Source organism: Garra rufa, chromosome 3 (assembly GCF_049309525.1).
Source record: "Garra rufa chromosome 3, GarRuf1.0, whole genome shotgun sequence".
Lineage (NCBI taxonomy): Eukaryota > Metazoa > Chordata > Actinopteri > Cypriniformes > Cyprinidae > Garra > Garra rufa.
Genome location: NC_133363.1, coordinates 17,966,600 through 17,990,160, shown reverse-complemented (window position 1 = coordinate 17,990,160; position 23,561 = coordinate 17,966,600). Strand labels below are relative to the sequence as shown.

General features: G+C 39.3%; 1 protein-coding gene across 1 annotated transcript in view; it reads left to right on the top strand.

Moving 5' to 3' along the window:
- Nucleotides 1-23,561, top strand: part of adam19a (ADAM metallopeptidase domain 19a) — a 134,352-nt gene that overhangs the window by 84,618 nt on the left and 26,173 nt on the right. The window contains exons 6-14 of the mRNA XM_073836879.1: nucleotides 3,169-3,352; nucleotides 4,987-5,052; nucleotides 5,657-5,728; nucleotides 5,897-6,063; nucleotides 7,433-7,517; nucleotides 10,893-11,035; nucleotides 15,985-16,162; nucleotides 17,675-17,764; nucleotides 19,710-19,905. Of these exons, the coding sequence (XP_073692980.1) occupies nucleotides 3,169-3,352; nucleotides 4,987-5,052; nucleotides 5,657-5,728; nucleotides 5,897-6,063; nucleotides 7,433-7,517; nucleotides 10,893-11,035; nucleotides 15,985-16,162; nucleotides 17,675-17,764; nucleotides 19,710-19,905 (1,181 nt within the window). The remainder of the gene's footprint in view (nucleotides 1-3,168; nucleotides 3,353-4,986; nucleotides 5,053-5,656; nucleotides 5,729-5,896; nucleotides 6,064-7,432; nucleotides 7,518-10,892; nucleotides 11,036-15,984; nucleotides 16,163-17,674; nucleotides 17,765-19,709; nucleotides 19,906-23,561) is intronic.

Genomic DNA, 23,561 nt, shown 5'->3' with positions numbered 1-23,561 from the left:
TGTAGGCACAAAGGGGGCAACTCGAGAGCACCAATCTGAAATCTGAAATGGCAAATGGGTCACCCTGCAGTCTCATCGGCTTTATTTTTAACATATTTTTCAAACGTACTGCTTGAAAACTTTTTACAGAGGTCAAATTTAGAGTGGTGCTATAGAGGTGCTCTGGGAGACCTCAAATCCAGCAGCGTTTCAGCGGCCCTTCTGATCTCTGATTAGTTAATGCATAACTACTTAATGCCGTTAACTATACTGAGGCTAAAAGCAGGATCAAGAGGCATTAAAAATTCCACTCTGTGTGTCTATATATGTTTGTAAAAGAAAGATCAAATGAAAATGACTCAAAGACATCTCTTTTACTGGCATTTTTAGTACTACTTACAGGAATAGTTCATTAAAAATTCTGCCATCATTTACTCACCCTCATGTTTCAAACCTATATGACTTTTTGGATTTTTTTGTCCATAAAATGAAAGCTACCTGATCTCATGACGATAACGTACCTGTGGGAACTTTATTGCAAGATGCGACATGGGTACCAATAAGTAGTGTTGGGTTCAAGTCCACCTAAGTCGAGGCCGAGTCGAGTCCAAGTCGAGTCTGAGTCTTTAACCATTTGAGTTGGAGTCGAGTCCAAGTCCAAAATGGGGCGAGTCAGATTCAAGTCCGAGTCCAAATTGGTCGAGTCTGAACACTACTGTTTGTCGGTATCTTAACCTTGTTTAAACCTTTACAACTAGAATAGGGCAATGACAATTTAAATGTAACAAAAGCAAACCTCTATTGCATATTGCCATTTTGATTTTTGATTTCACACCATCTAATAATTAGTGTCCTGCTCAGCAAACGGAAAATGTAACAGAAGTTATAGCTTATGTATTGTGACATATTTGACTTGACTTTATTTGTTGTCATATAGTAAATGTATAAATTCAACGGGGTGGGTAGGAAGCTTAATGAATGAGACCTGAGGAGCAGAAAATGCACCTCTTACCTCTGATTGTGACTGTGTTTTGGGTTTTATATGACGAATGGTAAGACCTTAGACAGGGTAGATGGCATTTTACTTTTTTTTTTTTCTTGGATGAAAATGAGACTTTAAGGGTTAATGACAGAGTTTATATTTCAAAATTCAGACTTTATTTTCACAATTCCGAGATTATATCTCACAATTCTTATAAGAAAAGACATTCTCCCTTCTCAAAATCATGAGTTTATATCCCACACTTATGACATTTTTCCACTCAGAACTGACAAACTCGCTACTCTTGAGTTAAATTGAGTTATAAAGTCCGAAATACAACATATAAACGACATATAAAAACAATTCTGAATTGTGAGATAAAATAGGTAAATGTAATTTGATGCAGTCTGCTGCAGCAGGTTTACGCTGCTCTCGCTTTAAGACTTGATCCACAGATCATATATTTTGACACTTCTGTATTTCTCCCAACTGTTGAAATTAGTTTAAGACAAAACCGACGGCATTTGCATGAATACTCTCCAAGACGGTGCATTTTGACATTACTTTTCGTGTAAGTGTGTACCAATAAAATGCAAAAGAAAACTTCAATTCAGCATTTGCACGCTGACTAAGAGGCACTTTCGGTGAGCACGCTTTGGGTGTGTGTGTATGCAAAGTAACCAGCAGGCTTTCAAGTACTGGCAAGACTTTTAAACGTGCAAATACTGAATGTCACTTTCGTAATAATGCATCAAGTCAGTAAAATTTCCGTCAACTGTCCCTGGACTCGGCTGGCTCGGCAATAATTCCCGAGTCCAAACCCCCAACTCTACCAATAATTACATATTAGGACTGGACGATATAAACTAAAAACAAAATCTCGATTAATTGAACTGTTTACCTCGATTGCGATTAATGAACGATCACTCTTATTATTATTAAAGTTTTCACATCTGTATAGCGCCAACTACACACGTGGTAGTATATTTTTAATGGGAAAGTATTAACAGGATTGAAATAACTGACATGGGAAAATTATGTCAGTTGGAGGTTCTAAATTTCGGTTTTGATTACTTTCCAATTAATCGTCCGGCCCTAGTACATAACACTGCAGTTTCCCACATAAATGAACACTAGAGGCAGTAAAACAGCAAGTACTTGTAATCGTTTTAGCACACACTTATTATTACAGCTCCATATGTTCTGCTTTCCAGAGCTAACAAGTGCATTCGGTAGCTCAGCCGGCACGGAATTGGACTTAGAATGTGGAATCCTTGGGTATGAATCCCATAAAATACATAATTCACGATGAAAGAGCTAAAAGATGAGAGATCAAAAAACAAGCTAAAACAGCATGCTTGCGATTGCGTTTTTATGTCATATTTGCTTTTGTGGGAAAGTATTAACAGGATTGAAAAAAAAAACCCCGAAATAACCGACATGGAAAAATTATGTCAGTTAGAGGTTCTAAATTACAGTTTCGATTACTTTCTGATTAATCTATTAATCTAGTACATATTCACTGCAGTTTCCAACATAAATCAACACTAGAGGTTGTAATCGTTTTAGCACGCAGTTATGATTACAGCTTCATATGTTCTGCTTCCCAGACATAACAAGCTTGCTCGGTAGCTCAGCCGGCACGGATTAGGACTTAGAATGTGGAATCCTTGGGTATGAATCCTGTAAAATATATGATTTGGGATGAAAGAGCTAAAACGGCATGCTTGCCATTACATGTTTACATCATATTTGCTTTTTTTCATAGTTTCGGTTAGGTTTAGGTGTAGTGCAGATGGTACAGAGCAGTAGAGTTATAGCGCCACTCAACAGACATTTCAAGTCAGAACTGCAGTGACACGTACAAAAACCAACATCACATAATATGTACCATATGTACGTTCATCTGTTCCTTGGAAAGAAAACAACACTCTTTTGGCGCCACTCAGTTAACATTTCACATCGAATATGTCACGAAATGTACATGGCGGTCTGTCTTGTGAAAAAAGTTCCCACAGGTACATTTTCATCATGAGATCAGAATGGAAGTCAATGGGGTCCAATTGTATTTGGGGTCCAAATATCTTAATATATTTATTAAGAAATGACATGTTTGGAAACACATGAGGGTAAGTAAATGATTGACAATTTACAGAATTTTGACAAGAGAGCCTTTGAACTGACGTTACTTCAATTTCCGTCTGCAGAGGTTTGATTGTCTTGAACTCAAATGATACATACTACCTGGAGCCAATCGGAGGCCAGGAGGTTCTCCACCACACCTTCTATCGCACTGAAGACCTGCCGATCAAAACCGGCACCTGTGGACACAGCCATCAGACTGGACACATCAGCCTGTTCAGTGGTCATCTTAAACCTTTGCATCAAAGGGTCAGTCAGAAATTACATCATTTTGATTTATGGTGTCTTCCATATCATATCTGATAAAATAAAGAGACTTGGTAATATAACTAGTGTGTTGATATTTACAGTATATTTCATTGAAGTAGATGCACTCATGCAAAAAGCATATTTAATCTATCCTTTCCACAGGTGACAAAAAGTCTCATTTTGTAAAGTAGTTTGTAAGCATAATAGTCATTAGGGAAATAGGAGTGAGTCATTACCATCATTATTCAGCATATAAAGTCTCTATTTCTGATCTCATGAGTGGATTGTGTGTGATGTCAGAGGAAATTTCTCTTTCACAATAGCAAAGATGTTCTGTACACTTCAATCTATAATGACTAGATAGTCCACTCACGGAAGAGAACATTGCGGTCTGACGCAAAGCTGTTGTGCTGCATTGTGCGTCAGTAATTTCATTTGTACCCGTAATGCGCTGCAGAAAGAAAAATGTGTTTTGGCTCATTACAGTACAGAAATAAAGCCATCTTAAGCCCAGGTTAAGTGTTCAGACTGATGAAGTGCATAATGTGGGCTTATTATAAAACTCTTGAGGATCATTAGCAGGAGTTGGGAGCCCTCCTACTGCTATTGTTCTGCTTGCACTTGCTTTCTCATTAAAGCCGAGCAGTAGAGGCTTCTAACTGGCCTGCTGTTTACAAATGAGTATAAGAGGGTCCATAAATTAATAAACAGCGTGGACTAATGTACCTGCTCTTCAGTTATGATGTATTCCTGGTACAATTGGATTACAAAGTTCTTGAATCTTGAGGGTCATATATACTGTAGTACAGTATGTCCCAGTTTTAGTCTTTAAATATCATCTACAGAATCATATCAACACTATTTTGGAATTTGACTACTCGAATGAGTCAACTTAGAAAAATGACAGTGGACAATTTGGTTTCTCCTTGGTGATGTGACCTCCACAATAAAAGAGTCCATGGTGTTTTGTGCATAGTCGTTTTTTTTTCTAATAGAATCATTAAATTTTCAATGTTTTTTATCCCTATAGCTAATAGGCATACAAACGAGTTCCTGACGAGGCTCATTTTGTAATGCAGAGCTCTGGTTTTTATTGCTTATGAACATTTATCAGCTTGCACTTTTATTTTCCTCTGGTTGCCAAGGAAGATGACTTATATGCACATTCTGTTCTTCCGGTTATTTTACTGTTTCACTCACATTTTATTTACTGCTTGGTTACTGTAAAGTGCTAGCTGACACTTTGTGGCAACTGAACGCTTTTGTGCCAGTGCAATCTGTCAAGTGAATTAGACACATCAATTAGAATGCAAATAAAACTGATCATGAAGAACAGCAGTGAAACATAAAACATATCTGCAATACTGTTGCATACAGGTTTTAAACTTTTGTAGTCAGTTTGTTAAACAAGAATTAGTATTTACATTCCAACTGATTTTATAGTGAATTCAATATGTGTGATTTAATACAACTGTCACTTTATTATTTGTTAAGTTGCTGTAGACATTTATTGCATGTATGTAAAAGCAAATGCCAAGAGACTAGAGAAACAAATCCATAAATCCTGCCCTCCAGCAATTAACGTTTCACTTTGCCTGCCATTTGTTTGTTTCTGTATTTATCCCCACACCTAGGTTAGACGAAATGCCTGGGGTACTACAAAGTACATGGAACTGTATATAGTAGCTGACAACACACTGGTAAGCTGATGATGCCTGTGCCATGCTCACTTCCACTAATTAGACACTTCCACACAGTAAAGTTCACCATAGGAATTAAGGCTTTAAAAGGCTTCAAATACAGCCAGAGTTATATAAACTGTACTTTAGAACCGGTACTTTAAGCCTGGTGTTATTCATTCAAATGTGGCCACTGAGCAATTGCTGCTTAAATATAGAGCTTCGGAAGTGGCTTTTCACACTCTCCGTCTCTTTTCTATCACCCCCATTGCTGATATCTTACATGTATGAGGAGTTATCAAGACGTTATCAGTGAATTTAATAGTTTAATTTTTAGTCCTCGGGTATGAGGGATGCATTTCGTGAGGGGCATGCAGACAGTCTTTCAGTGTTACATTCTGTTGAGTTTTCTGATTGAGTTCTTTCATACATTTACATTGAATCTGTATAATATCCACCAAAAGCCAAAAGAGGCACGAGGTTATGCAAGATTTCATTATGGCTGGATTTAGTTAATCAAATTTCTCTGTAACGGGGTTTTTGCAATTTCTCAAGCAGAGTCTATGCATTTGTATGTTCGTCTTGATCAATTTGCCTCTTGGCGTTTCATCCTGTGTCTCTACAGTACAGAAAGCAAAACAAGGACCTTGACAAAACTAAAATGAGGATAATGGAAATTGCTAATTATGTAGATAAGGTATGTCAAGCCTGGTTGCATTTCTTTGGTTCAAAGGTTTTGTTGACTGTTGTTTAGACTGTATATTTGTTCTCTGAGTGCAAAATTCCTAGATGTCTGTATTGTAATTATATTTAACAAAATGAATCGCTTTGCCTTGTCCTTAATTGTTTGTTTTGGTCTGATCAGTTCTACAGAGAGTTGAACATCCGTGTACCTCTGATTGGTCTAGAGGTTTGGACTGAACACGATCAGTGCATCATCAATGAGGAGCCAAATTCAACTCTTTGGTCCTTCCTTCAGTGGAGGCAGAAACTCAAATCCCGCAAGAAACATGACAATGCCCAACTACTCACGTTAGTCACAGCACACACCAACCACATGCACATATTGACAGCCCAGGCTCATTGGAAATATGTGCCTCTATATACATTTCTGCAACACCGGCACAGTTTTATTACGGTAGTGCATGCACGTATTGCTGTGTTTTTATTACGCTGCTTGAGATGCATATTGCGGCTTTTCAGAACTCAAATATGCTAAAGGTTGCTGGAAATATCCCCAACACCAAACCCAATCCTAAACCTAATCAATAGTGTTTACAAATGTGATAAAAAAAATAAAATAAAAACATTTGTTGAGGCAGTCGTGCTTCCTTATGCAGATTTGAGCTGTTTTGTAGTTCGTAGTTTCACGGGGTTCGTACTGGAGCTCTTTATCACTCAAGTGCAATGTCGTATCAGGTGAGCTACCAAGCAAGTCAGAGTTTTACTGCCTCTAGTGTTTTTTTAGACTGGAAAATGCAGTGATTTATATGTACAGGTATGTTTATTTCAGTTTTGCAGAAATGTTTATAGAGACACATATTTCCAATGAGCCTATGTTGCCTATTGAACAAGACTTCAATGATGTTAAATAAGTTGTAAAAAAAAATAATTAATTTTCTGATATTTTTTCTTTATACATCACAAGGTTAGTTTATCCAAAAATGAAAATTATGTCATTAATTACTCACCCTCATTTCGTCCCAAACCTGTAACACTTTCATTCATCTTTGGAACACAAATTAAGATATTTTGATGAAATTCGAAAGCTTTCTAACCTTCCATACACAGCAATGCAACTACCACTTTCAAGGCTATTTCTTCTCTTTTGTGTCTGTTCTCTTTCCACCGCACGTTTACGAGAGTACCACAACACATGAGTGTGTGACACGATGTGAACAATGTCCTTACTACCCTTCTGGGCCTTGAACATGGTAGTTGCGTTGCTATTTATGGAGGGTTAGAAAGCTCTCGGATTTCATCAAAAACATCTTAATTTGACTTCAGAAGATGAAAGAAGGTCTTACTGGTTGGGAATGACATGATGGTGCATAATTCATAACAGAATTTTCACTTTCACAAAGACTAACCAGTGATGTTTCACCTAAAAACTGAAATTCTTTCATCGTTTGCTCACCTTCTAGTAGTTCCAAACCTGTATGAACAAAAAAAAAGAGAGAGAAATGGACGTCAGTGGTCACCAAAACTGTTTGGTTACCAACATATCTTATTTTGTGTTCTGTAGTAGAAAAAAAAGTCATACAGGTTTGAAACAACATGAGGGTGACTAAATGATGGCAGAAATGTCATTTTTGGTTGATCTATCCCTTAAAAGGCATGAAGAATGGCTCACACATTTTATTGACATCATAGCTGAAAGTATATATTGTTTTCCCTGCAGTGGTGTGATTTTCAAGGGCACCACCATTGGCATGGCTCCGCTGGAGGGCATGTGCAGTCACGAGAATTCAGGCGGCATCAACGTGGTAAGAAAGCGTGCAGGCTTGCATCTGGAACAGGCTGTAAACACTGTGTATAAAGAGTGTGTGTTTGTGTACAGCTCATGTGGGGATTTGATAAAGTGATCAATAGCTCCCATACACCCGATTAGCCTCTTATTGGTTCTATTACTTTGTGTGGCGGGAGAGGAGCACATTGCTGAATACTAATGAGTGGTGAAGCATTTCTTATGGATATTACACATGGGGTCATTTCACATCACATCAATATATTCTACTTATTCCTACTAAGATCAGTGTGGTACATGAAAAACATTCTTTTTTGATGCATGTCAACAGTGGTTGCATGCTACATCTTCAGAGTCTGGAGCTGACCCACCAGAAGCAGATTAAATCTCGTTGATTATTCAGCTCAGTGTTGTACCTTTACACAACATCACAGTTTGTACAATCATATTCTATAATGTAGTTTATTTAGAGGGATAGTTCAACCAAAAATTAAAGTACCATTGATTTACTCACCCTCAAGCCATCCGAGATGTATATGACTTTCTTCTCATATTATATTAACCCTCTGGTATTGTTCGGTCATTTTAGCCAAAAAAAAAGTTTTAAATTTTTAAAAATCACTACTTCATCGGAATGGTAGGAAACTCAATGACATTTATGGCAGTCACTATGTGACCACAAAAAAATTGTGGACTTGATTCAAAAAAGCTTGTATTGTTCCCGGTCAGAAATGACCGCCATGGAAATAAATGGAAAATACACAAAAATACGAAAAAACAGAGATTTTTTTTTGTGTACAATCCACAAATCATTCACGATGCAGAAAAAGAGTGCACCACAATGAAGTGGTGATACTGTGAAATATCAAGAGTGCAAAATAGACACACTCCACCACCCCACAGACACATACATGAACTAGTTTGACTGTAACACAAAGCATGTTTTTGCAAATGCATGAAATAAAATCAATAAAACGGTCAAAAATAGGTTACACACTAAAACATCAAGAGTGCAAAACAGACACACACATTTAAACACACTCACACACATACATAATACACTATTATAGACACACAAATGAACTGGCGTGGCTGTAACAATATGGCAAAATTAAGCCAGAAGACTCAAAAAAAAGTTGAAATCAGGTTGATTAACAGCTGATAGAGCATGATAAAGTTATGTTATCAAAATGTCATTCAAACAAAAATTTCAAACAAAATCTAAACCTGTACAAAATGGTGTCTTTGAGAAAGTCTAAATGTATATCCAAATCCACAACAAAATAAAACAAGTCTTTATGTCTAAAAACAACTAGAGATTTTTAAGACTTTATATAGAGCTGGCTAAACCATGGAATTGCAGATGTTTTTCTTTTTTGACTCTGACCAGATGCCACTAATCTGACTTCAAAGATTGGATTTTAAAGGCATTGTCTCTATTTTAATATAAAATACTGCCATCTTTGAAAAGTAATATGAAAATCTTTTTGTATTATTTTCAGTGGGGAAAAAAAAACATTATAATTATTGCATAAATATTAATTATTTCCATGAATTTCTCTTAAAATGCTAAATAAAAGTAAAATAAAAATATTATGGAACAAAAATATATTGCATTGATTTTACTACTAATTTAAAAAAAAGTTAAATTTCAGGTTTTCGGTCAACACAACACAAGTGTGACTCCCAAATGAACAATACCAGAGGGTTAAAAAATGCCCTGCCTTCTAAGCTTTATAATGGCAGTGAATGGGGTTTAACATTCATTAACAAGTCTAATAAAGAGCATCCATCCATCATAAATGTGCTCCACACGACTCTGGGGATTAATAAAGACCTTCTGAAGTGAATCAATGTGTTTTTCCAAGTAAAATATTTATATTTAAAACTCTATAAAGCGCATTGTCTAGCTTCCGCAAACTGTCGCACGTGCGTTCACCAGAGAGCGATGTTCCAGCAATGACGGAAGATTTCGATATAAGCCAAGAGTTTACACTACACCTTTAATCCTACGTCATTCGCTAGCAGAAACTAGATATTACGATTTATAGCATTTTAAATGTGGATTTTTTTCTTACAAATACGCATCATTTCGCTTAAGAAGGCCTTTATTAAGCCCTGGAGCCATGTGGAATACTTGGATGAACACTTGGATCATGGATGGATGCACTTTTATTGGACTTCAAAATCTTAAACCCTATCCATTGCCTTTATAAGGCTTGAATAACCCAAGATTTTTTTTTTATATAACTCCAATTGTATTTGTCTGAAAGAAGAAAGTACACCCAGGATGGCTTGAGGGTGAGTAAATCATGGGGTAATTTTCATTTTTGGGGTGAGCTATCCCTTTAAGTAACTATGTGGTGCTTTCAGAAGTCACAATCAAATTCTCAGAGTGCTATGTGAATAGAACTGCAGTCCACAAGTAGTTATTTATCAAGATATGGATATATATTTTTTTAATTAAACATATAAATCCTCTCATGTTAGGGTTTAAAGTAGCAATATTGTGTGCTCGTAGAGTGATTTTTGTATGTAAAAGTTACAGTAAAATGACACATAATGTTATGTTAAAACATTTATATTTTGTCACCATATATGGTAAGATAGTTTTTACTGTAGCTTTTTTTTCTGTAAAAATTACAAACATTTTTGTTTGTGGGAATAACTGTTGGACTCATCCTGGACTATGGTTTGAGAAAGCATTCCTTATCATAAATGGGCTTCTTCACATTCCTCAAATGTTTCAGAACCAGTATTTGACAAGGACAATGTGGTTCCTAGGGAGAAAAGTAAGAGATAGAAAATCCATAAAGAGAAATCATTTGTAATACAACTGCATGTCATATTTCAACATTGTTGTTATGGTGGAGATATTATCAGTGCCTTCTGTAAAAATCAACACTGCATGCCCTTTCGCAGAGATATCCGTTTGCACTCCTTTCTCTGGAAATATGTGTGACTGTGTGTGTCTTTATGTTTGTGTCACGGTATGAAGATAAAAGAAAGGCTATTCTGTTTGCCCCAGCCAAGGTACTTAAATTACCACCTGCGGGTCAAAAAAACAACATCCTCTACAATTTATGGTATCATTGTAACATAACAAAGATGCCTTTGGAGATCTGAGATGTCCTCTGGGCTTCTACTGCCATTTACCTACTGTGGCAATGTGGCATAGCAACGACAGAAGCCTATGGGCTACAAATAGCCTTCACGTCCAATCTAAAGCATAAAATACAATTAATTTATTGCATGGCAGTGAGAGCAGCAAATACTATAATCCTGTATATTGAATTCATCATTTTAGACAGACTCTTAAAGCAGCGTTTGAACTCCTGTTTCATTTATTGTGACGTTTGTTATGGCTGGTAGATTAAATGATCTTTTCTTCCAGGACCATTCTGAAATGCCCATTGGGGCGGCTGCCACCATGGCACATGAGATCGGCCATAACTTTGGCATGAGCCATGACCATGAGGGCTGTTGTGTGGAGGCTACTGCAGAGCAGGGTGGATGTGTCATGGCAGCAGCGACAGGGTAAAGACTTCTACATTTGTATTGCACTGATGCTTTTAGCAGACGCTTCCTTTTATAAATGACCAACAATGCAGAACATAAATCACCGTAATTACAAAAGCATGCTAATTACAGAAAAAACCCTGAAGCACTTGCAGATAATTTTAACTTCTAACTGTGTCACTACTAGGATACATAGATAGGATGCTGCTGTACAAGTACATACTTAGTTGCTAATGATAAGTCCTTTAAGGATTAAATAAGTATTATAAGTCTCCACTTTAGATTGTACTCCTACAGACCATTCCCTGACTGTCTGGTGGACACTACCGAGGTCAGTTAGATTGATTTATCTTTTCTTGAATGAAATTAATACTAATTAATAATGGTTATTCAGCAAGGACACATTAAATTTGATCAAAAGTTACAGTAAAGACATTTGTAATTGTTTAAAAAATATTTCTGTTTCAGTTAAATGCTGTTCCCCCTCAGTCAGCCACATTCAACCTAATGTCGACTGACGTTTTTGGGCTCCCAAGTAAGACCCCAAAAACTCACTCAAAGAATCCTGGAAAAAATATATCACAGTTTTGTCAAAAATATTAAACAGCAGAACTGTTTTCAACACTGATAATAAGGAATGTTTCTTGAGAACTAAATCAGCATATTAAAATGATTTCTGAATGATCATGCGCTAAAGACTGGAGTAACAGCTGGTTCAGCTTTGCCATCACATAAATAAATTGCACTTAAAAATATTATAATAGAAAACTGTAATTGTAAATATTTTATATATATATATATATATATATATATATAAAATAAAATATACAATATATACTATATATATATATATATATATATATATATATTATACTATATATAATATATTAAATATTGTTAATATTGTTAATATTTTAAAATATAATATATAATACACTACTAGTCAAAAGTTTCTAATATACTGATTTGCTGTTCAAGAAACATGTATTATTATTATTAATAATATTATTATCAATATTCAAAACAGCTGAGTACATTTTTTCAGGATTCTTTGATGAATAGAAAGATCCGAAGACCATCATATATTTGAAATAAAAAGCTTTTGTAACAATACATATCATTCAGATGCTTATATATATAGTGAAAGAAATTATAAAAATCGATACTTTTATTTAGCAAGGATGCTGCTTGTTCTATTTTAGATAAATGCTGTTCGTCTGAACTTTGAACTCTGAGCAAATCAGAATATTAGACTGATTTCTGAAGGATCATGTGACTGGAGTAATGATGCTATAAATTTAGATTTTAAATCAAATAGAAAGGTTATTTTAAATAGTAAAAAGATTTTACAGCTTTTGCTGTACTTTGAATCAAATAAATGCAGGCTCGTGAGCAGGTTAAAATGATTAAACATGTTAAAAACTTTTGACTGGCTGTGCATATTGCACACAAAACTGCCGTTAGCTGTCTGAAATCATCAATCTGGTCCCGTATTCACAAAACATCTTAAGGCTAAAAGTAGCTCATAACTTGCCGATTTAGGAGAAAATCTTAAAAATAATGGGCGTGTCAGTCCTAAATTTAGGACTCATAAGTTTTTGCTCTAAGAGTGTTTCACAAAGTGTTTAACGCTAAAACTAGCTCCTAAATCTGTGCAACGTAAAGACAGATTTATACGTCCGCAAGTTCGCTTGGGTTTGTGAAATCACCCATTTCGCGTGGCGGTGTGCACGGCTTCTCGTGTGAACTGTTCGCGTGTCACCTCATTACTCACGAAAAAAATGTAAAGCTGTTTTGGCTGAATGGGTACGCCTGTACAAACATCTCTATAATCCATCAATGCGTGACCATAGAAATAGTCAGATGGCAAAAAAATCATCGTGACCAGTATTGGTCACGAAAACTTTTGCAAAAAAGTTTGTGAAACTGCACATTTTAACACTGTTGTGTTGGTTTTACTGTTGAAGACTGCTATAATAAAAATATTTCTCATAATTGCTTTTGTTAGTGTTTCACATTACTTATTTGCATAGGCGTAATTCACGGGTGGGACACTTTTTGCAAAGCTCGATATTGTCCCACCACTTTTTTGAACATCTCGCGGCACGGACGTACCTAATGCTGATGAAACATTCCTTTCTGTTGAATAAGGTTTCTGAAATCATGCTTAATATTCGTTGCGATGTTAATTAGCAACGGAACTTTCTCAATGCGGCTCGTGCTCAGTGTTCACACGCGAGTGCTTCAATCCCTCGCTCATGACTCATTAGGGTTAAAAATCAAAACAAAATACACACAAATGTGTCTCTGATATAGGATCACTGATGAACATATTTAATTTTATTAAGGGATGAAAAAAGTTGTGTGATGGTGGATTAGAACCGAAACCTTCTGACTCATTTAACGAACATTCTACCACTAGAGTCGACTATTGGATATTACTAATAACTGATGCATATATATGCATTTATTCACTGCATCACTAATCTCAAGGCTAATAACATTATTAAAGTACATGTAAGAATAAAATTATCATGTTAAAAACGAGTTTAATGTCAATACATTATGTACACATGATCAGAGCCTGTAACCACAAAACATTTCATCTTACCACTAAAAGTTCTCGTAAATGGCAGTAAGAGTTTTTAGCTAAGAGTTTTCTCTTAAAACCTATTTTACTAAGGAATAGAGAGAAGTCTTAAGCTAAAAGTAAGGGCGGGATTGACCTCGTTACTATAGATGATGTCGACATGCTTATTAACTATGCACACAATGATTGGCTGATAGGGGAGGGGTCTCTGTCAGACATTTATTCATAGAAATATTGTAACGTGCACTATTATATCATATTTAAAGTAAGGTTTTAAAATAAAAATGTTGCCATATTCAAATAAAGATTTTAAAATGCAGGCTAACTGTCACTAATTAAACGTGTATCTTCAGCCTCATGTGCGCTCCTCGTATACAGTTAGCGGCTATGCATATAAACAGCCTTTTAATTAACAGGGTAGAATAATCATAGGTGATAGTAAGGCATGTAAACGTAAAAGAAAACCAAACTGGACGCAAGAACAACTCTTACTTCTTGCCCAACTTGTTCATGAAAACAAGGATATAATCAAGGGAAAATTTGGAGTTGGGATAACCTCAAAACTAAAAAAGATGTGTGGGAAAATATATGTGTGCAAATAAATGCAGCTTCCCCACTTTTGTCCAGAAGCAAAGATGACTGTGAAAAGCGTTGGTATTCTTTGCAAAGTCAGGCAAATTAAGGCTGAGATTGCAGAATTTACAAACAGTGACAAACAACTGCTACAGCTAAACGGACAATACTTTCAAGTTGCCGATAATGTTTTCATGTAACCTTGTCCTTGTGCAGATTGAAATCCTTAGCCTCATTAAAATATTTATTGCATTCATAAGGAGCTGCCATTCGTGGACTGTCAAAACCTTGATCTGTGGCGTTATTGGGTTGTTTCAATTTGTTGCAATTCTGAAACATTCATAATACCTTCGCAATTAAGACCACACCTTCTGAAAAGCTCATTATCATCCAATGCTTCTAAAATGTTTCTGTTCCGAGGCAGACAGCCGGCAACAGCCATTTTAGGATAGTTTTAGGACTTGATCTTAGTGACTTAGGAGTCCTCTCCACTACTCCTAACATTTCGCAGATTTAGGAGCTAGTTTTAGTGCTAAAACGCTTTGTGAAATACTCTTAGAGCAAAAATTAGAAGTCCTACATTTAGGATTGTTTAAGCATTATTTTTAAGATTTTCTCCTAAATCGCTAAGTTATGAGATAGGCTACTTTTATCCTTAAGATCTTTTTAGAACAATATTTCTGTGAATAAATGTCTGACAGAGATCCCTCCCCTATCAGCCAATCACTGTATGCATGGTTAGTGAGCATGCTGACATCATCCATAGTAACGAGGTCAACCCTGCCCTTACTCTTAGCTTAAGACTTTTCTCTGCTGCTTAGTAAAAGTTTGTCTCAGCAGCTTTGTTAATAGGTTTTAACTCTTAGCTAAAAACTTTTACTGCTATTTAGGAGAACTCGTAGTGGTAAGATAAAATGTTTTGTGAATACGGGCCCTGGTTTCTAAAAACAGTTGTTTTTGTGATACCTGAGAAGGCAGCAAGTAAACGAGATACCATGAACATCCTGTACATAAAGTTTGATAAGGCGCCATCTATGATGGTATTGCATGATAGTCTCAGGATCAAATTTCACCCGTATATACATATATTTTCTCTTGAAAAGAGATACATACCACAGAGGCATGTTCAGTTCCATTCTTAGAACACTGATTTACAGAAAGAAGGGGGGAAACATGATGTGTCAGGTTTTGTTAGCACACCAGTGGCACCATGCAGTTATAGAAATGTTCGGAGAGATCTGGTATAAATGGAAAACAGCAGGGTGCCCAGCACTGAGCCCTGTGGAACCCCAGTGTTAAGGGTGCAGCAGTTTTTCAGCTAACTGAGTAAGAACTAAGAAAGACATAAACCAGAAAAGCCAGGAAGAACTTTTTCTGCTAGTATGAGATCAAATGTGGCTGACATAAGCACATCATTTATAGCAAGGCTAGTAGCTTTAGTAGAGTGAATTGGTTTGAAGCTTGATTGAGATGAAGTGGGTTGTGTGACCCCTTGGTTTTGGTGCCCCTGCAGTAGAGGAAAGGTAAGACAGAAGATCAGAGGAGATCACTTGGAATAGAGAGGAGAAAAGTGTTTTTACTCGTCCAAGGTATGAAAAGGTGAAAAACAGTTTGGGAAACTACACTATTCCTCTTTTCATTTCAAATCAAGACCATATTTTCATTATAAACCGATGTTCAAGTGCATCTGCTGTATGTAACTGTAGATGTAAATGTACTTATTTCCATTAGTGCACCTTTAGTTTTTTTTCAATCATTTCCATGCATAAAAATGACATACACCCCTTTCTAAAATGGTCTACAGGCACCCCTTTCCAAAAGTTTTCAGCCGCTGCAGCAAAAAAGACTTGGACAACTACTTCCAGAAGGGAGGAGGAATGTGCCTGTTCAACATGCCCAACATGAAAGACCTGGTCGGTGGCAAGAGGTGTGGAAACGGCTTTGTAGAGGAAGGGGAGGAGTGTGACTGTGGAGAACCAGAGGTGATTTGTGCCTAAATTAATTATTGAATAGAATTACTTATTGATTTAGAGAATATTGAATCAGACCAATCATAAATTAGTCATTTTCCAGAGAACAGTAGAGGGTATGAAATACATGTAATAAATCAACATTTGATAGTTAATATGGATTACAATCGATTATGCCACATTTTTATGCATTTATTACTTATTCATAGAATACTTGATATGTTTATGCAATGTATTGTATTCTTTTATTGTGAATAGCTTTGCCCAACCAGCAGAAAGTTTTGTTTTTATCACATGGAAGGTCCAAACATTAATGTTAGAACAGAAATAGTTGAACTACAGCAGAAAATGCTGCTGTAACAAAGAGTGACAGATGAAAGCATACACGTTTTTATGTTTGCTTGCATGCTTGTGTGTGTGTAGAAAGAGAGAAAGAGGAGCGTCCCACCTTGCCGTAAAGCCGTGTTTGACAGGCTGTCAGTGCGCATATAATGGCTGGGTGATTTACCATCTGCTGCAGGTAGACTGTAGCGTTTGTAACTCCTAGTCAATACATAAACACCTGGGCTACTGTTCTGGTTTTTACCTGCTGCCAATATCATATTCAGTGAAACAATACCTCAACGATCACCTGACAGCAAAAGCTAGGTTGCGGCACTGAACTGAGAGCTGTTATCATACACTTTTGTTCTAACCTTTTAATCCAAACCATCATCTGGCGGCCCTCTCTACTTCCATGAATACACAAAAATAGATTTAACAGTGCAAGCCTGTCATGTACGCATGTCTTTTTTCATTATAGTCACTGAATCACACCATTTATTTATTTCTAGTGTGATAATCATAGCTGTCAGTCGCACTTGATGCTCTGAAACCATATCAAGCAGAATAGAGGTTGCTGTATGTGTTTATGCGAGAACGAAAGACACTGTGTGTGTGACAAAGTGTATATGTGTGCGTGGACCGTTTCCTCCTCATTAAACACCCTAAAAACACCACACACACACTTCCTTCCCTTTCCCTATTCATTTTCAGCTGTACGGTATAATTATTGGCCGTCAGACGCCTCCACGCTGTATATATCAGTGTCACACGTGTCAGACATTTTTATATACATCTAACATCCTGTGCAATTTCTCTTTTCGATTTATTTTCCGCCATTTAATCGTAGAATGCAAGCAGACACTCTGCGTGTGTGTGTGTGTGTGTGTGTGTGTGTGTGTGTGTGTGTACAGTACATACATTATGAATGTATATATATTGTGTTTTCACAACTTGCTCTAAGTGCCTGACCATGTAAGTTGAGGGCCATATGTTGATTTGCTTTGGTAGCCTTTATCAGAAGTGCCTCATATGTGTGTGTGTGTGTGTGTGTGTGTGTGTGTGTGTGTGTGTGTGTGTGTGTGTGTGTGTGTGTTTGTGTGTGTGTGTGTGTGTGTGTGTGTGTGTGTGTGTGTGTGTGTGTGTGTGTGTGTGTGTGTGTGTGTGTGTGTGTGTGTGTGTGTGTGTTTCTATCTCCCGCAGGAGTGCACCAATGATTGCTGCCACCCCAGCAATTGCACTTTGAAGGTGGATGCACAGTGTGCCCACGGGGTCTGCTGTGAGAACTGCAAGGTGCATAACTATTTATCTGTCTATTTATCTATCTATTTATTTTGTTTTTTATTTCTCTCCCACCGCTTTCCTTCCTTCACTCTATTCTGACTCTCACTTAGTATGTTTCAGACAAGTGGCCGAGGCTTAGTGCATTAGCCTGGCCCTGTTAACCCCTCCTGGTAGATGTCGTAACTATACCATCTGGCCACAAAAAGCATCCTTCCTCATTGACACCATTTCACTTTAGCTGGTTTTTTTTTAGTAACATTAACAACGATGAATGAATACTGTTACTAATATATTGTTCATTGTTAATTAATGTTACAGTGAGGGAGAAAATTATTTGATTCCCCTGCTGATTTTATATATTTGCCCACTGACAAAGAAATGATCAATCTAGAATGTCAATGGTAGGTTTATTTAAACAGTTAGAGGCAGAATTATATATTATATTATATCCAGAAAAACACATTTCAAAAAAGTTATAAATTGATTTGCATTTTAATGAGTGAAATAAGTATTTGACGCCATTGCAAAACATGACTTGGTACTTGGTGGCAAAACCAAGTGGTAATCACAGAGGTCAGACATTCCTTGAAGTTGGCCACCAGGTTTGCACACATCTCAGGGGCGATTTTGTCCGGCTCCTCTTTGCAGATCCTCTCCAAGTCATTAAGGTTTCGAGACTGACTTTTGGCAACTCAAACCTTCAGCTCCCTTCACAGATTTTCAATGGGATTAAGGTCTGGAGACTAGGCCACACCAGAACCGTAATGTGCTTCTTCTTGAGCCACTTTTTTGTTGCCTTGGCCATGTGAAAACCCATCCACGACCCATTTTCAATGCTCTGGCTAAGGGAAGGAGGTTTTCACCCAAGATTTGACAGTATATGGCCCTGTCCATCATCCTTTTTATGCAGTGCAGTTGTCCTGTCCTCTTAGCAGAAAAACATGCCCAAGCATAATGTTTCCCCCTATATGTTTGATGGTAGGGATGGTGTTCTTAGGGTCATAGGCAGCATTCCTCCTCCTCCAAACAAGGCAAGTTAAGTTTTTGGTCTCATCTGACCAAAACACTTTCACCCAGTTCTCGAAATATTCAGATGTTCATTGGCAAACTTCAAATGGGCCTGTACATGTGCTTTCTTGAGCAGGGGGACCTTGCGGGTACTGCAGGATTTCAGTCCTTCACGGCGTAAAGTGTTACCAATTCTTTTCTTGTTGACTATGGTCCCAGCTGCCTTGAAATCATTGACAAGATCTTCCTGTGTAGTTCTGGGCTGATTCCTTACCGTTCTTGTGTTCACTAAAACTCCACAAGGTGAGATCATGCATGGAGCCCCAGACCAAGGGAGATTGACAGTTATTTTGTGTTTCTTCCATTTGCGAATAATCGCACCAACTGTTCTCACCTTTTTACCAAGCTGTTGGGTGATGGTTTTGTAGCCCAATCCTTGGACAGCTCTTTGGTCTTGTCCATGATGGAGAGTTTGGAGTCTGATTGATTGATTGCTTTTGTGGACAGGTGTCTTTTATACAGGTAACAAGCTGAGATTAGGAGCACTCTCTTAAAGGGAATGCTTTTAATCTCAGTTTGTTACCTGTATAAAAGACACCTGGGAGCCAGAAATCTTGCTGATTGATAGGGGATCAAATACTTATTTTACTAATTAAAATGCACTTTTTTCCCTCACTGTAGTTATTGCATATACTGCAGTATATTGTATATATTGCATTGACTACTGCTAATAAGACCTTACTGTAAAGTGTTACAATATATTTATTTATTTTATGCGTTGCTCAAAATAGTTGCTAGTGAAGGCCTTGTCTGTGTTTCTGCATTCTCAAGCAGCACCTGGTGCCACAGTTTCATATCCACTTTTTCTCTGTAGTTTGCCCACCACCTGCTCTCTTTTTCTTTCATCAAAATCCTCCAGTCTCCTTACCTTGCCCTCTGCCCACAGCTGAAGAAGGCCGGCACCATGTGCCGTGGACCAGCCGGCACCTGTGATCTGCCGGAATACTGCACGGGAGGTTCTCCCTACTGCCCCTCTAACGTTTACCTCCTGGATGGGTCATCGTGTCAGCATGGCCGTGCCTACTGCTATAATGGCATGTGTCTGACCCATGAACAGCAGTGCCTGCAGCTGTGGGGTTATGGTAAGTTACGTGCTGTCTTGTTGTTCCTTCAGTTTGCGGGAAAGTTAGATTTGTAGGATCCAGTTCAGAAGATGTGTTACAATGTTATTTTATTTAGCAAGAATGCATTAAAGTGATCAGAAGTAATAGTAAAAACATTTATAATGTTTCAAAAGATTTCTATTTCTATTTACAAAATCCTGAAAAATCTCAGTTTACACAAAAATATTAGGTGGCAATAATAAGAAATGTTTCTTAATCACCAAATCAGCATATTAAACTGATTTCTAAAGAATCATGTGACACTGAAGGCTATAGTAATGGCTGCTGAAAATTCAGCTTTGTTATTACAAGAATAAATTACATTTAAAATATACAAAAAATGTATTTTTAAACTGTAATAATAGTTCACAATATTATTGTGTTTACTGTATTTTTTATCAAATAAATGCAGCCTTGATGAACTTCATTCAGTAACATTAAAAAATCTTGCTGACAAGAAACGCCTCGGGTTTCGTATGAAACCCTAGTTCCTCGAGGGAACGAGACGCTGCGTCGGAACGCTTTGGGAACGCCCCCAGCGTGACCATGCTCTGATCATGTGTATAATCCGTCCAATAGGAAAAGCGCGTGCGACGTCACGGACGGGGTGACGTCAGGAACCAGGAAGCTATAAAGCACGTGTGGTGAATGCAGCCGGCAGCTTCTGCCACCAGCAGCACTGCAGGGATGCACTAGAACTAGGGTTTCATACGAACGAGGAACTAGGGTTTCATACGAAACCCAAGGCGTTCCCCTTCGGGAACGTCGAGCTGCGTCGGAACGCTTTGGGAACGATATACCCACGCCGCCAGAATTCCAAAGCCCTGCTCTGTGTGAAGCAGGAGGAAAGGAAAAAGGGCGAAAGTAGCCTGAGTGAAACGAGCGGCCTCAGCCCACTCGTGAAGGGGCGAAAGTAGCCCATGGTAGTAGCTGCTATTCAAGCAGGAAAGTGCGGCCTCAGCCGTCTTATAAAGGGGCGAAAGTAGCCCGAGTGAAACGAGCGGCCTCAGCCCACTCGTGAAAGGGCGAAAGTAGCCCATGGTAATTGCTGCTATTCAAGCAGGAAAGTGCGGCCTCAGCCGTCTTATAAAAGGGGCGAAAGTAGCCCGAGTGAAACGAGCGGCTTCAGCCCACTCGTGAAAGGGCGAAAGTAGCCCATGGTAATTGCTGCTATTCAAGCAGGAAAGTGCGGCCTCAGCCGTCTTATAAAAAGGCGAAAGTAGCCTCGCTGAATTAGGAAGTCCCACTAGAGGTGGGAGCATCAGAAATTAGGGCATGAGAGCCCGGAGTATGTGGGAGGTCTAACTCATAGAACCTCACGAATGTAAGTGGCGTGGACCATCCCGCAGCGTTACAAATATCCTGCAGGGACACCCCTGCTAGGAAAGCCTTAGATGCCGCAACTTTGCGGGTCGAGTGAGCCTTGGCTTCCTTCGGTGAGGGAAGACCAGAGGACTCATAGGAAATGGTAATGGCATCCGAAATCCACCGACTTAGTGACTGCTTAGAAGCTGGAAGACCTCTGTTATGGGGACCGAAACACACAAATAGTTGGTCCATTTTCCTCCACAGGGCAGCTCTGTGGACATACGTTAAGCATACAGTTACAGTTAAGCTTCTGTTGTCCCGGTTCCGTAAAGGGAGGAGGACAAAAGGCCTGGAGCACTATGGGCCGTGGTACTACTGAGGGCACCTTGGGTAAATAACCCGCTTTAGGGTGCAAGAAAGCTTTGACTAACCCGGGGGCAAAGTCTAAGTAAGAAGGGGCCACCGAAAGGGCCTGTAGGTCACCGACTCTCTTAAGAGAGGAGATAGCCAAGAGAAAGGCTGTTTTAAAGGACAAGAGTCTGTCCGAGATTCCCTCAATAGGCTCGAAAGGCAGATTGCACAGAGCCTGAAGTACCGCAGCCAGGTCCTACGTGGGGACACGGGAGCGCACCGGGGGCCTCAGCCTCAGCGCACCGCAGAGGAAACGTGACACCAGGGGAAGTCTCCCGAGGGAGATAGCACCGAAGGGAGCATGGAAGGCATCTATGGCCGCCACGTAGCCCTTCAGCATAGAGTGTGCAAGATCGCACCTCCTGCCTGTGAGAGGAGATCTCTCCTGACGGGAATTTCCCATGGAGGGCCGTCTAGGAGAGAAATCAGGTCTGAGAACCACACTCGACCTGGCCAGCACGGAGCCACTAGCAGTAGGCGAATTCCGTCCTGGCGCACTCTCTCCAGAACTCCCGGGAGCAGAGCGATCGGGGGAAAGGCGTACAGACGAAGCCTCGGCCACGTCTGTACCATATCATCCAGTCCCAGGGGAGCTGGATGACTGAGGGAGAACCAAAGGGAACAATGCGTGGTCTCCTGGCTCGCAAAAAGATCTACTTGGGCCCTGCCAAATTTGCTCCATATGACTTCCACCACCTCGGGGTGGAGTCTCCATTCCCCGGGCCTCAGCCCCTGCCTCAACAGGACGTCTGCTCCCACATTGAGATGTCCAGGTATGTAAACTGCTCTTAATGAGAGGAGTTTTCCCTGGGACCACACAAGGATCTGGTGTGCCAGCTTGTTCAAGGGGCGCGACCGCAGACCTCCTTGGTGGTTGATGTAAGCGACCACCGCTGTGTTGTCGGTGCGAACCAACACATGGTGATCTCTTAGGTCTGGGAGGAAGTGTTTCAAAGCTAGAAACACGGCCAGTATTTCCAAGCGATTAATGTGCCACGTCAGATGGCATCCACTCCACAGACCTTGGGCTGAGCGGCCACTCATGACCGCTCCCCAGCCGATGAGGGAAGCATCCGTCGTAAGTGTGACACGACGACAAGGAGCCCCAACATCGGACCTTGAGACAGGAACCAGGGCTTCTTCCACATGTCTAAGGCACGAAGGCAGTGCCGCGTGACCTTGATCATACGGAGTGGGTTGCCCCTCGGGAAAAAAAACCCCTTGGTCCTGAGCCACCACTATAAAGGTCTAATGTACAGCAGGCCAAAAGGAATCACGTTGGACACAGCTGCCATGAGACCTAGCAGAACTTGAAACTGCTTTACAGTGAGTGATCGGCCTATCTTGACTCTCTCGACTGCGTTGAGAATCGACTCTATACGAGCGGGAGTCATATGAGCCCGCATCGTGGTCGAATCCCAAACTACTCCTAGATAAGTGGTTCTCTGAGCTGGAGAAAGAACACTTTTCTTGGAGTTTAGTCTTAACCCCAGAACTTTCATGTGGGCAAGAACGACATCTCGATGTCGAACTGCCATTTCTCTGGACTGGGCCAGTATAAGCCAGTCGTCTATGTAGTTCAGTATGCGGATGCCCTGTAGTCGCAGAGGAGCCAGCGCCGCATCCACACACTTGGTGAAAGTTCGGGGTGAGAGTGCTAGACCGAAGGGAAGGACCCTGTATTGGTAAGCTTTGCCCCCAAAAGCGAACCTGAGGAACTTCCTGTGTTGTGGAAGGATGGAGACATGAAAATAGGCGTCCTTGAGATCTATGGTCACAAACCAGTCCTCGGACTTGATTTGAGACACAGCCTGCTTGACAGTAAGCATTTTGAACTGAAGTCCTGCACGATTGAGCAGTCTGAGATCTAGAATAGGACGCAGTCCTCCATCCTTCTTGGGAACTATGAAGTAGCG